Source organism: Echiichthys vipera (genome assembly GCF_963691815.1).
Source record: "Echiichthys vipera genome assembly, chromosome: 12".
In the NCBI taxonomy this organism is placed as follows: domain Eukaryota; kingdom Metazoa; phylum Chordata; class Actinopteri; order Perciformes; family Trachinidae; genus Echiichthys; species Echiichthys vipera.
This window is the reverse complement of record NC_139837.1, coordinates 21,571,983-21,584,172: the sequence shown is the minus strand read 5'-3', so window position 1 is coordinate 21,584,172 and position 12,190 is coordinate 21,571,983. Positions and strand designations below refer to the sequence as shown.

The 12,190-nt window shown below is 40.1% G+C and overlaps 1 protein-coding gene across 4 annotated transcripts in view; it reads right to left on the bottom strand.

Moving 5' to 3' along the window:
* The window catches only part of dctn1b (dynactin 1b), a 45,884-nt gene that overhangs the window by 13,333 nt on the left and 20,361 nt on the right, over nucleotides 1-12,190 (bottom strand). The window contains exons 6-11 of one of the 4 annotated variants that reach the window (XM_083924014.1): nucleotides 7,046-7,063; nucleotides 4,466-4,486; nucleotides 2,995-3,165; nucleotides 1,416-1,439; nucleotides 719-916; nucleotides 285-489 (exon numbers count right to left, since the gene is read on the bottom strand). In XM_083924014.1, the coding sequence (XP_083780140.1) occupies nucleotides 285-489; nucleotides 719-916; nucleotides 1,416-1,439; nucleotides 2,995-3,165; nucleotides 4,466-4,486; nucleotides 7,046-7,063 (637 nt within the window). The remainder of the gene's footprint in view (nucleotides 1-284; nucleotides 490-718; nucleotides 917-1,415; nucleotides 1,440-2,994; nucleotides 3,166-4,465; nucleotides 4,487-7,045; nucleotides 7,064-12,190) is intronic. The other 3 variants (XM_083924015.1, XM_083924016.1, XM_083924017.1) reach the window with 3 other exon arrangements.

The following is a 12,190-nucleotide window of genomic DNA, read 5'->3' as shown; positions in this document are numbered from 1 at the left end:
TGAAGATTTAGCTCAGGCAGAAACATAATGATTGCATTTTGTTCACTTCTGTACAGAGAATGTTAAGCATTTTTCAACAGTTCATTTCTGATATTGAGTGCAAAGAATTTTCTTTTTAAGGCCTTAATGATTGAAACAATTGTGCATTACAGGAGAAAAGAAGTTTTCCAGTCACTACGATAGATGGTATATAAAGATGGACAACGTGGCTTTTGTCAGTTTCCACATGCAGGAGGCTTACGTTTATGATAAACCATGTTTTCATCCCTGCGTCCCAGCCGTACCTTTCTCCTCAATCTCGTGCTTGAGGATCTCCAGGTCCATGGTGAGCTCGTCCACTTTCTCCTTGAGGGAGTCGACCTCCAGCTGCAGAGACTCGGCCCTCTCCTCAGCCATCTCCTTATCCAACGTGGCCATCTCGATCGCATCCGCTGTGTCTGACATCTCCTCCATGTAATGCTCCTTTGCCTCCTGGGCTTCTTTTGCCTCCTACACACACATTATTATTATGTATAGTTATGTATGTATAGCTGTCTATATAGTCCTAATACAGCCTTTAAAGGTTTTTCTTCATGCTTTTAATAAATAACTTGTTCCTCCATCATCTGTCCACAAGCTTGTTGCAGCCACTGGTAACATGCATCCACCCACCCACTCATCAAACAACCTCTTCAACATTTATCTGTACATATAAAGTCCTTCATCTGTTGCTCCTCACCCTCTTCGCCTCCTTCAGTTGTTTCTGCAGCTCGTTCTGCTGCTCCTGCATCTTGGTCTTCCACTCCTGCAGCTGCTCCAGCTGGATCTTGTGCTTCTCCAGCTCCTTCAGCTTGGCCTTGTCCTCTGTCCGCTTCATCTTCAGCGTCTCCAGCTTCTCCTCCAGGTCCTTCACCTGAACACGCAGTGCCTCCTCTTCCTGGAACGAAACGGTGGACGGAAAAAGGAGAAACAATGAGATGATAGAAAGATAGGTATTTGAAGTCACAGAGCAGGAAAATTAAAGATTTAATTAGTAAACACACATTTAAAATAAGTCAAAGCCCTGTTAGACACAAAAGGAGGCTCCATGTTTCAGTTTTTCTTCCTTCAGCATTTCACTTTCATGATTTGGGAGCTTGGAAGCTTTAATTTCACTTGGCATGCAGTGACTCAACCTGCAGAGAGGAGAAAGTCAGCGTCAAGACACACACACTCGCATCGTGGGGAAGGACACACTTAGAATAAACACACCACTAAATAGCTGGAGATCTTAATTAATTCCTGCAGAAAGAGATCCAGCCTGTGAACAGAAACGGAGCCAGCTCACACACTAATTAAAGAAGTCACACTTTTGAAAGCGCGTTAAAATGTAAGAGATAAAAAACACCTCAATCAATCAAGTGCAAAAAATCACATCACATGCCACATGACTGCACCTGTGTTTCCATAGAGACGTCCTCCTGAGGGAACAAAATACAAATCAGACTGATTATGACGGCCTTTAAAATAAAACACTAGTCATCAGCTGTCGTAAACTGTTAAAGTTATAATTCGCGACATTTAACTTTAAATTAAAGATTAGAGATTCAACCTCTACACGGTTCATAATTAACAAAAGAGCTCAAAGACAATTGAGCAACTTTGCTGGATCATTAGCTAATCATTAGATACTATCCGGCTGTTAAGACGTGATGTAACGTCCTTTCAAAATGTGATTTTCGGGTGTTACGTCAGACTTAACAGCTGGATTACGTCTCATGTCAAACTGATCGGCTGATATGCAGACACTTCCTCTCTATCTCCACGTTATATCACTTCAGAACAAAAGCAGGAGATTGTACTCTGATGACATTAGATGCAAAGAAGTCATATTTATTTATTTGTTTATTTATTTATGCAAAATATTAGACTGAGTGTTGAGTGTGGTATCCCTCAGGGCTCAATCCTGGGCCCACTTTCTTTCACTGGTTTGTTTTAGCATTCAGCAATGATACAAATAAATATTGACCCTTATGCAGATGATACTCCGCTGTAAATCCAGATCATTTTATTCCGCTTAACACTATTTTACATGCATTCATAATTAAAAAAACCTCTTGCAGCTTAAATGATCTGAGGGACTATTTGAAATAAATCTTAAAGATATACAGATAGGGAAGGGTATTGATAAGATTGTATTGATACTAATGACGGTATTAGGTTTGCTTTTTAGCAATTTTATAAAGTATTTGATTAAGCAGGAAATCCCCACTCGACCTTTTATGGAGAAGAAACACAAACTGCTAACCTCTAGATAACTAACTAACATCTGTAGTTTGAAAGTCTTATTAAACCTCAGGTGTGCTCTGTTGTACTTGTGATTTTACATTTAAATCATTTTTTAAATAATAACCAGCCCTGTAATAGACCCTCGGCGTATGCAGGATTTACCCTGCCTCATATCAAGTGCATGCTGGGATATGCACCAGCCACCTGTGACCACGAAGAGGACAAGCTGTTCAGAAAATAAATGGAGGGATGGATTACATAACTAAAAGATTGGTGCTAGATTATGAATTATGATAAAATATTTTGCATTTATTTGCTTTTATAAGACTAGAATTTCTGTGTGACACCAGTTAAGGCCTCTAGCTTTTTTTTATGGCTCTTGGATGACACCAATACAAACTGACAGCTGTGGTAAATCTGCTGTATTTTTAGAGGAGCGATAGCAAAGAACACATCACATCCGATTTAACTCTTGCACGTCTGCTCCTATGACCTATGAGTCTGGAGATGTCTTTGATCCTGTTGGCACGAGGTGCACTGTGTTACAAAACAAAAAGAGATTAATGCTTCCTCACCGCTGGCATTAGCCACCTGGTCCTTTTATGGAAAATTAATAAAAATTAATAAAATATAACGCTTAGAGACTTATTTTCTCAGTATCAGGTGGATGCACCTCTTAATCAACTGGCAAGCTGTTTTTCCCCGTTACTCCTTCTACAGCGTGAAGTTTCTAAAGTCGAGACTGACCTTGCTGGGGGTGGGGGCCGGAGGGTTTCCTGGGGAGTGGAGAGTGGGGATGACCGGAGCCGCCAGAGGGGTCTGGGCGGGCGTGCTGGGCTCGCTGCTGCTCATCTCCCCAGCGGAGGCCGAGGCCGAGCCGGACGCAGCACCTTTCCCACCTGCAGGTCGGCTGGGCTGCTGAAGAAACAAAAGAAAATAAATAATCAGTAAAAGCACATAACTTAGTGTTTATTGAAAAAAATCCTACTGGGTATAGATGGCTGTCGGTTGATGATTTAGTGACCATAATGGAGGTCCCTCTCTGAGTATGTTTACATGCACAAAGACAACTGTTGAGTTGAACGGTTTGATTTCTGTCTGCCTGAAGTCACACTTTCCACACATTTCAGTGTTGAATGGTATTTACCATCATATTGTTTTGTTTTCCTGGTTAAGGAACTTGCAAACATGGCAGGAAAATCTGGCTCCAGATATGGTGTTTACATGTGCAGCACATAACCAGAATACTAACGTCCATGTAAACATACTCAATATAAAAACACAGCCTAACCCTAATACAAACTACATTAGTAGAGGCAATTGCACGCTGACTTACCTCGTAGACTTTCCTCGATTACTTGCTAGTGTCTGGGCTTAATGGCTGTTCTTTCATGCTCAAACTACAACCGGTAAACTTTAGTAAAAATGAGGAGAGCTCTCAACCTTTTTTCACAGATTTACTTTCATTTATAGTTAAAAGAATAGAAATCTTCATGTGCAATTCATACTGCATGTTCATATCTACACAATATAAGTGAAGCATGTATATAAGTTTTCTTCTATCTTATTTTAACGTGTATAGCTGTATTCTACTTTATTTTACCTCATTTCAACTGATCTGAATTTTAATCTTATTTATTTTTCATCACTCAGTCACTTTTCCTTCTTTTTCTAAACATACTGTATCTTATCTCATCTTATCCTTAGGCACATCTGATTTTCTTGTCATATTGCGAACTGCCATTTTTACAGTGGACCTCCATGATGGCCCCTGGCCCTGATTTTAAGACATTTAAAGTACATAAAACAGAAATTAGAAAGCAAACAAAGCAATTAATATACTGGAGCTAATTGATAACTAACTAATTAAAACAAAAAAAGCACAAAATTGAACAAAAGAAACAGTCACTACACCTCTTACAGCAGAGAAAAGAAAACCAACTATCAAACACATGAACAGTGAAAGAGTATTTGTGCTGTAAACATAAATGTTGAAATGGTAAGAAAAAAGAAAAATAGTAATGTGAGAGTAGAAAAATATTGGTGCTTTCAATCAAAAGAATGAAAATAAAAATGGATTTGTCATCATGTCTGCTGATGTTTGTCAGGACTGTCTCTGCAAACGCTCACACAGACACACAAACTGCTGCATGGACAAGAAACAATTCATCTACTGATAGAAATGGGAAGACCCGCAGACTCTGAGGACTGGGCTCACCTTGGGCCTTCTGGCCGTGGTCTGAGGAGGAGAGGGTGGTGAAGAAAGAGAGGAGGAGGAGGAGAGGAAGTGGGAAAGGTCAAAAAGAGCAGCAGAGGAGGATAGAAGGAGAGGAGGGAAGGAAACAAACAGCCAGGGTTAGTGATTCAAGGCAAAGTTCATATTAAACTTGAAATCACAGACAAAAAAGGACAAAATGGGAGCATGAAGCTGACAATAAAAACCACAATGAATCCATTATCATGTAACATCCCGAGCTGCGCATCTCTTGTGTCACGTCTGGTCTCCAGGGCGTCATCACTTCCACCGACTTGACCAAAAAAAACCTCAGTAACAAACATGGACACGGCGACTGGTACGGCCGCTGTGATCTGAATGACTGCATTGTGTCTCAGGGGATGCAGCACATGAGATTCAGTTCTGTTGTACTGCACTTGCTGAGAGAATCGTGCATTTCAGATGTGCTACAGTGAGAAACATCTGTCCAGCAGACCTGGGTTAAACTGTGTTACTGAAATAGAGTTTTTGCCATGAAGAACAACAACAAACATCCTAATCAAAGCGGAGAAGATCCCACAGTGGATTCTGAGAAAACCAAAGCCAACACTTGGTTGATGTTTAACTCATATTAAGAGATGATACGGTTTCTAAATCAACCTTTAAGCTCAAGAAATCTTTCCAAATACTAACTTCAACATGCATGTGTGGACAGTTATTCCACAGTATAATCTTTTATTTTTTTCATATTATAATTATATCAAGACAATCTGAAACAAAATGTATCACCAGGAGTTATAAGAATCAATATTGCACTATATTGTTTGTTAGGAAAGAAGGAAGTTCTGTATATCCACCAAGGCTGTTAGTCATGATTTACTTTATATATTGTATAACTTAAGTGCTTTATCTGAGAGCAGTGTGTCTGGAGCACTGGACTAGGCGCTTAGGGCACACTCACACTGTCCATCCGTACCGTGCACGTTTCGCGGCTAAAGTCTAGTTCGTCTTAACAGTGTGAGTGTGGCGCAGGAAGCTTGCCGGTGGGCTTTAGTTAAGCACGTTTTCACATGTATGAGCATGTGTGTGCGCACTATACGAGCACGAGGCCTACGGGGGTTCTGACGTCATTTTATGCGCGCCTGTTCGGACATAGAAAAAAGAAGGACGGACTGTGCAATCCAGATTTGGTCGGATGAAAATATTAAAAAACAGTCGGACAAGACGCACAAAAACTCTGAGGTCTATGGAAAGATTTGTAAACAAAGCGACGCATCGCGATGACGTCAATCAATGCGTGTGACGTGTTACGTCGGGAGAGGGAGGGGGGGACAAGTACCCTAAAGCACAGGGCACGGTACAGATGGACAGTGTGAGTGCACCCTTAATCCCACATGAAATGCATGCTGCAGGGCCTCTGATACTGTAAAGTTATGTTGAGTGTTTTTTTTTGGTCCTGTCTTGATGTTTTAATGCTCGTCTTCTCTCGTCTCTTTTGTCTTTTCTGTGATGCTGTAAATGGAGCTGCTGCAATGCAAAACAAATTTAAGACCTGCTCTGGTAATAACGTCATATCGTATGGTACTTAATTATCTACATCATCTCTGCATTATATACTTGGACATTTTTTTCAAACTATCAAAACACAGTGTAACCCAGCTCTGTGCACACACATCTATCTTTCCTACATTCATGCAGAATGAGCTGTAGTCCTTCACTCTCTCACTCTACCTCCTCCTCCCAATCGTCTTGACACCGTGACTTCATCTTCTGCTCTACTGCAATTATTTTACTGTACTTATATTTATTGTTTGCTTCTGTTTTTACTTTGGCTTTGGTATTTTGGTGCCTCTTAAGCTACTGTGGTTTTCTTAAATGTGCTTTACAAATAAAGTTTGACTCTCCTGTCACACACTGACTCTCTTGCTTCAGCTTGGGCACGGCCATTGCTTAGGCTAGTTTATGTTCTTTATTGGATTAGAGCCGGACAATTCAGCAGACATTAGCAAGAGCTAACAGCTGGACCAAATAAGAGCCGACAGCCCTCTTAATCCTCAGTGTCGTGCTGTATAGATACGAGAACATGCTGTGCTGAAATCGCATCAGCCTGTTTGCTACATCTGCAGCCAAGAGTGAAATCATTTCATCCTCCCTTGATGGACAAAAAAAATAAATCATTGAGCTTGTAAAAAAAATACACCTCAGGATGAGGAAAAGATAAAGTTGTTCACAGAGACACAACTCTGGTGAAATAAAAAAGCACCTCATGTACTGTATAAGCATGACATTATTTTGCAGAAATCAGTGCGGAGGGGAAAATAAATTGACAAAAAATGCAAAGAGCACAACCAAGCTGCAGGTACACTTCTTCTACTTCAATGCTGGGAATATGAAATATCACAAAAGAGGGAAAAAACAATTCCCAGCAAAACAAAACGAGGAATAACTGAAACTTCCAAGCATGACCTTTACAGCAGCTCTACCAGCAAAACAAATGGATGGTGACAACAACAACAACAACAACAACAACAACAACAACAACAACATCCCAACAGATTCAGAGGATCATATGGAATTCTGTACCTTCCGGGGTGCAGGAGTCTGTCTCATCATATTTGCAAGAGAAGAAGACACACACACGCACAGACACAGTCACAGAGAAACACACACACACACAGGAAGGTGATAAACAGGTAAAGATGCTCGATCCACAGAGACGAGCACAGACAGACAGCTGAAGCCGAACAGACAGACAGGCAGCCCTCAGGCCGGGAAGCTGCAGTGGTGCAAATGGCCGCAGCGTTTTTTTGCCCAAACTCCCGCTCCCTTCCTCTGTCTTCCTGCTATCGTCCTCCTTTATGTCCTCCTTTTGCCCGAGCCCTCATTCCCTTTCGTCTCTGCTCCGATTACGACTCGGACATCTTGCTGCCGAGAGCTCTCTGACTTGCTGCTGCTCACAGGAGACGCCTCGCCTCCACCCCTAACCTTCCTCTCTCCCCTCCCTGCCGTCTCATTGTTCCCCCTTTCTCGCGCTGCTTATTGTGATTTGTCAGCTCAGCCAATGCCCTGCTCCTGCATTACATCACTGTGCAGCCTCCTCCCTCTCTCTCTCTTTCCCTCCCCGTGCTCGCTGCTCCTCCACCCACTCACCACCACAGACAGGGAGGGAGGGAGGGAGGGAGGGATGGGAGAGGCAGCGTGTGACTGGGGACAGACAGAGGAGAGGATGTGAGACGGAGGAGGGCGTGACTGTAAACGAGAGGCGAGAGAGGAAAATGAGCAGCAACGCTGATGCAAGCCTCTCTTGTCTCCTAGCAACACTCGCAGAGACCTCCTATGGGCTCATTAAAATGAGGCTGACGAAAACAATGAGGATACCTGAACTGTGCTTCAAATGAGATCCAAGTTGTAAAAAGGCATGCCTTGTTACATTTCTGTTTTTTTTTTCAATTTGTCGCCCTTTGGTCCTGGATCAATGTACAGAGGGATTGAACTTCAGGTGAATTTCAAATCACATTTAAAAGATGTTTGCTTCTAAATGTTTTGTTTTTACTTTATTTTGATAATTCATTAATTAATATCTATAGTCTTCTGTAGCATGTGACAGTTGTCTTTAATAAGATAACATGTATTTATCTTGAGGGAAATTGTGGTGCATCAGTTGGAGTACAGTAAGTATAAGGTCTGCAAATATATAGAGTGCAAAATATAAATTTAAATATATTTATAAATTGTTCATATCTCAAGTAGCTTCTTGTTGGGTTGCATATATCTGTTGATGTTGTTTGTATTTATTGTTGAAACAATGCTTTTATGCCGCACTCTAGGGATGTAAATCATAACACAATATTATAGCGATTCTTTAACCAGTGATACAATCATTTTTGATATCACAAAGTCTGTCATGGTATGATTTTGTTTCATTCGGTTCAGGGAACTGCCATCGATATGAGACGGTATCATCTGCCCATTTAACACAATAGCATTCAGAGTTACAGTTAAATTTATATCATCTCACAAGAAGCATCTTCATGAGCTCTTCCAAACATTTAAATGAAAAACAACTTTTGAAATAAAAAGAATGAATACAAAATGGGAATTTCTAAATAAAAATAAAAATTTCTTAAAGATGACGATGTGCATCAATATTTTCATTTTGCATCGGAGGATCGTTGATCATTGAATCAATCCAGAACGATGTATCGTTCGTCACATCACTATTGCTTTGTTGGCCAGGCTTTTCTTCAAAAATGACGCTTTTACCTGGATAAATAAAGGAAAATGTTTATTTAAACTATTATTCTTTTCATATTTTGTGCATGTGTCTTTATTAATTGTCATTAACGGGGTGAGCAATATAAAGGATAAAGTATTTTAACACAGGATCTAATTAATGCTGTGATATCGATATATATATCATGATAAAGTATTCCAAAAATTCAATACATAGTATGCAACTTTATACTTCTATTTCACAACATTTCACAGGGATATATTCTACGTTTTACCACATTTACTTGATCTTGTTACTGCTGCAGATTCCGATTATTAATCCTAAATATAATGAAATAATAAATTATTTTGTATGATTATTATTAATCTCCAGCTGTATATCAGTAGTTAGCTCCATCTTTACCAGCTGCAACATCAAAGCGATGTATGTATTAATGCATCAGTCATTTTGAATCCAGTTATATCATTTATTTGAATCTGAAATGAGCCATTCTGCAAAATATGAGTACTTTTACTTTTGGTACTTTAGTATATTTTGATGCTGATACTTTTGCACTTTCACTAGTGTGGTATGGCCACTATTACTCCCACCACGGTCCATACAGTACATAACAGTCATACTGGTTACATCTAATACAGGAGCACACAAGGAGAATTACAGTTTTAACACTCTACAAAACGGTAGTCTTGAGCTTTAGAGATTCTACCGATTGCAGTAAAAGGAGTTTTTTTTGTTTGAAAAAAGTGATTTCATAGGTCAGTTCATTCCTAGAGCCATTTGAGTAGCTTTCGTAATATCTTCCTCAGCTCCACTAATCTCCTTCTCTGCGCCAACAGCTCAGCAGGAAGAGAGAGGGATGTAAGAGGATTTATTCAAGGGGGAACCTCTGATTAGCTGTGAGCTTTAAATCTGAAATACTTCAACATTGTGGAAGCATGAAAATGGGCAGAAAGTCATTTGAGATGACTGTGATTAAACAGTTACAGTAAATATGGGCGCTGTATTGTCACTAGTGTGCAGGAGGATATGAGAGTGAGTATTAAGGAATTGATTATAAAAGGAAAGATTATGAACAGAAAGATAGATGCTTCAGAGTTCAAGCTGCTGAACCGGAGAGAAAAACTGTTTACGTGTATCCATTACAGAGCAGCGGAGGGAAATCTGTCCTGTTGAAATATTAAACATCTTTCTCTGTAATCCACTTTTCTCTCCAGCACACAGACTAAGTGCTGCTCTGAGAGGACATCCACCGCTGAAGTGATGGAGACAGACAGACAGGCAGGGAGGATGATGGGATGGGTGGAGATGTATCGAGTTCCTGATTTTCCACAGCACACACGGGGAGGATCGCTGCCTCTGAGGTCACTGCTCTCTGCAGCCTCCGGCAGCACGACAAGGGGATCAAGTTACTGCCCAGGAAAGCATTTAAACAGCATCCCCCAACACACTCGGCTTGTACCGAGTCTGACCGGGCAAAACGGAGGCTGTTATTTCACGTAGTTGTGCAACTTGAGAAAAACCTGATACTCTTGAATACTTTGGTGTCAAGCAGTAGAAGTTTATCGTATACAACAGCAGCAGAAGCACAAAAAAAAGTTATTTGAAACTTATATCACTTTGTTCCCCTCACTAATCTGATTATTGCCAGCACCAAAAAAACTTTAATCTGATGGAAAGTGACCAAACATTCAATTTGTTTTTCTTTTCCGAAGAAAAACCCACAACACAACCAGACATGTTGTAGCAGCAGTGCCATACTAAATTAGGGAGAAATGAGCAACACAGGCAACCAATATTACAGCTTTGTCTGCCGTTAGCATGTAGCTACATGTAGTGAACAGCAGCCCGTTCTACCAGAGCTGTGCGTAGCTGTACGCCTGGCGTGCCGTGCCTGGAGCAGATGGCCGTATTTGAAAATCAGTGAAGAATCAACTGCACAAACGAAGGCGCTGACAGCTCAGCTGTCTGAATCCTGAGCAGATCTGCTCGTGGGGGGTTAAACCCATAAATAATAACGTTTACCTCATTATTTGAAACTTTGGTTTAGCATGAACACCCAACATTATAACAACATACTGTATATATGTATATGACAAACTAAGGAAAATCATTATAAGTCTACTTTAAAGATTTAAAGACTAGACATTAAATTTATGTTTTTTGGTCCTTTAACCTTCAGCTGGAGGCCAAGAAGGTAATATGTTCAGTTTTGTCTGTATATAGGATGCATTGTCTATTTTTGCGTGCATGTTCTGAAACTCTTCTGTGGCATTTAACTGCCAACATCCCTCAGTTAGATCTGCACTGAAATCTTCGAGCCTCCTGGTTGAGACTAAACTGAGCTCCCGAAGGTTGAAAGTGGGCTTGCAGAACAGGAGACGATAAAGTAGAACCAAGCTGACAGGAAATCCATACTCTGCAGCAGCTCTGTTCTCTGCAGGCAGGAGGGCGGCTGATTACACCTCGGTCACAGTCTGACATTTATCAAGAGGAACGACTCCATGTATGACTCAGAGGAGGATTGTTAAAGATCACTGGACTGTCCTGATGAATCCGCATGTGGCTCATCATAAAGCGTTAAATATTTTGTTATCATATTCTGATGGTGTCTCGTTAGATGCATATCATGGCTGGACTTCTCGACCCATAGGCAGTAAAAAAATCTTCTATTCTTCCAAATGAAAAAGCTGCAAAGACACAACTGTAAAACAACTGCAGAAAATCCACTGCTGTACTAATGTTGCCAGGTCGGTTACCTGCTTCTTTATAGCATTCTTTGATAGTTAGAATAAATATAACAGTTAAAACTTCGTAGACGCATTTTTTTACAATTGTAAATAAAATGTTTTTTAATTGCTTAAATGAGAAAAAAATAAATTCTATTGTTATCATTTTAGTACAAAATGAAAATACTAATTTAATTTATTCTACATTTAAATGGTCAGCAATTGACTGATAATGAGCACACAGTATAATGTATATTATTCAGCTATTTAATTTACTCTTTAATTTATTCTCAATTTAAATGGTCAGCAACTAACTGATATTAACATGATAGTTGTCAGTGTTCATTTCTAGAATTGGTCGACAATGAATGCATAATAATGTTAAATTCTTTGCTGGACTTATTTGTTTAGGGAAGCAGCGTTATGAGCACCTTCGCAGAGTCATATCAAGGCACAATCCACATGAAAAAGTCTATTTTCATTCTCAAAAGAAAAAAAATCTCGATATCAGTCACCATAATGGTAAACGGTGAAATATTCCCCTCTCAAATCATAATAGATACTTTTACTCAAGTACAGGATCTGAGTGCTTCTTCCCCTCTGGCTGACCACTAACACAACAGTTTATCTGGAGGTTCTCAGAATTTTGAAAAGAAAAATATAAATAAAAGCCTAATTTGGTAAATTTCCTGATTAAACACGTGTCAGTGTGACACTGAATCAGCTGCTATGGAGACTTCAGCATGCTTTATGATGCACGGACAGCAG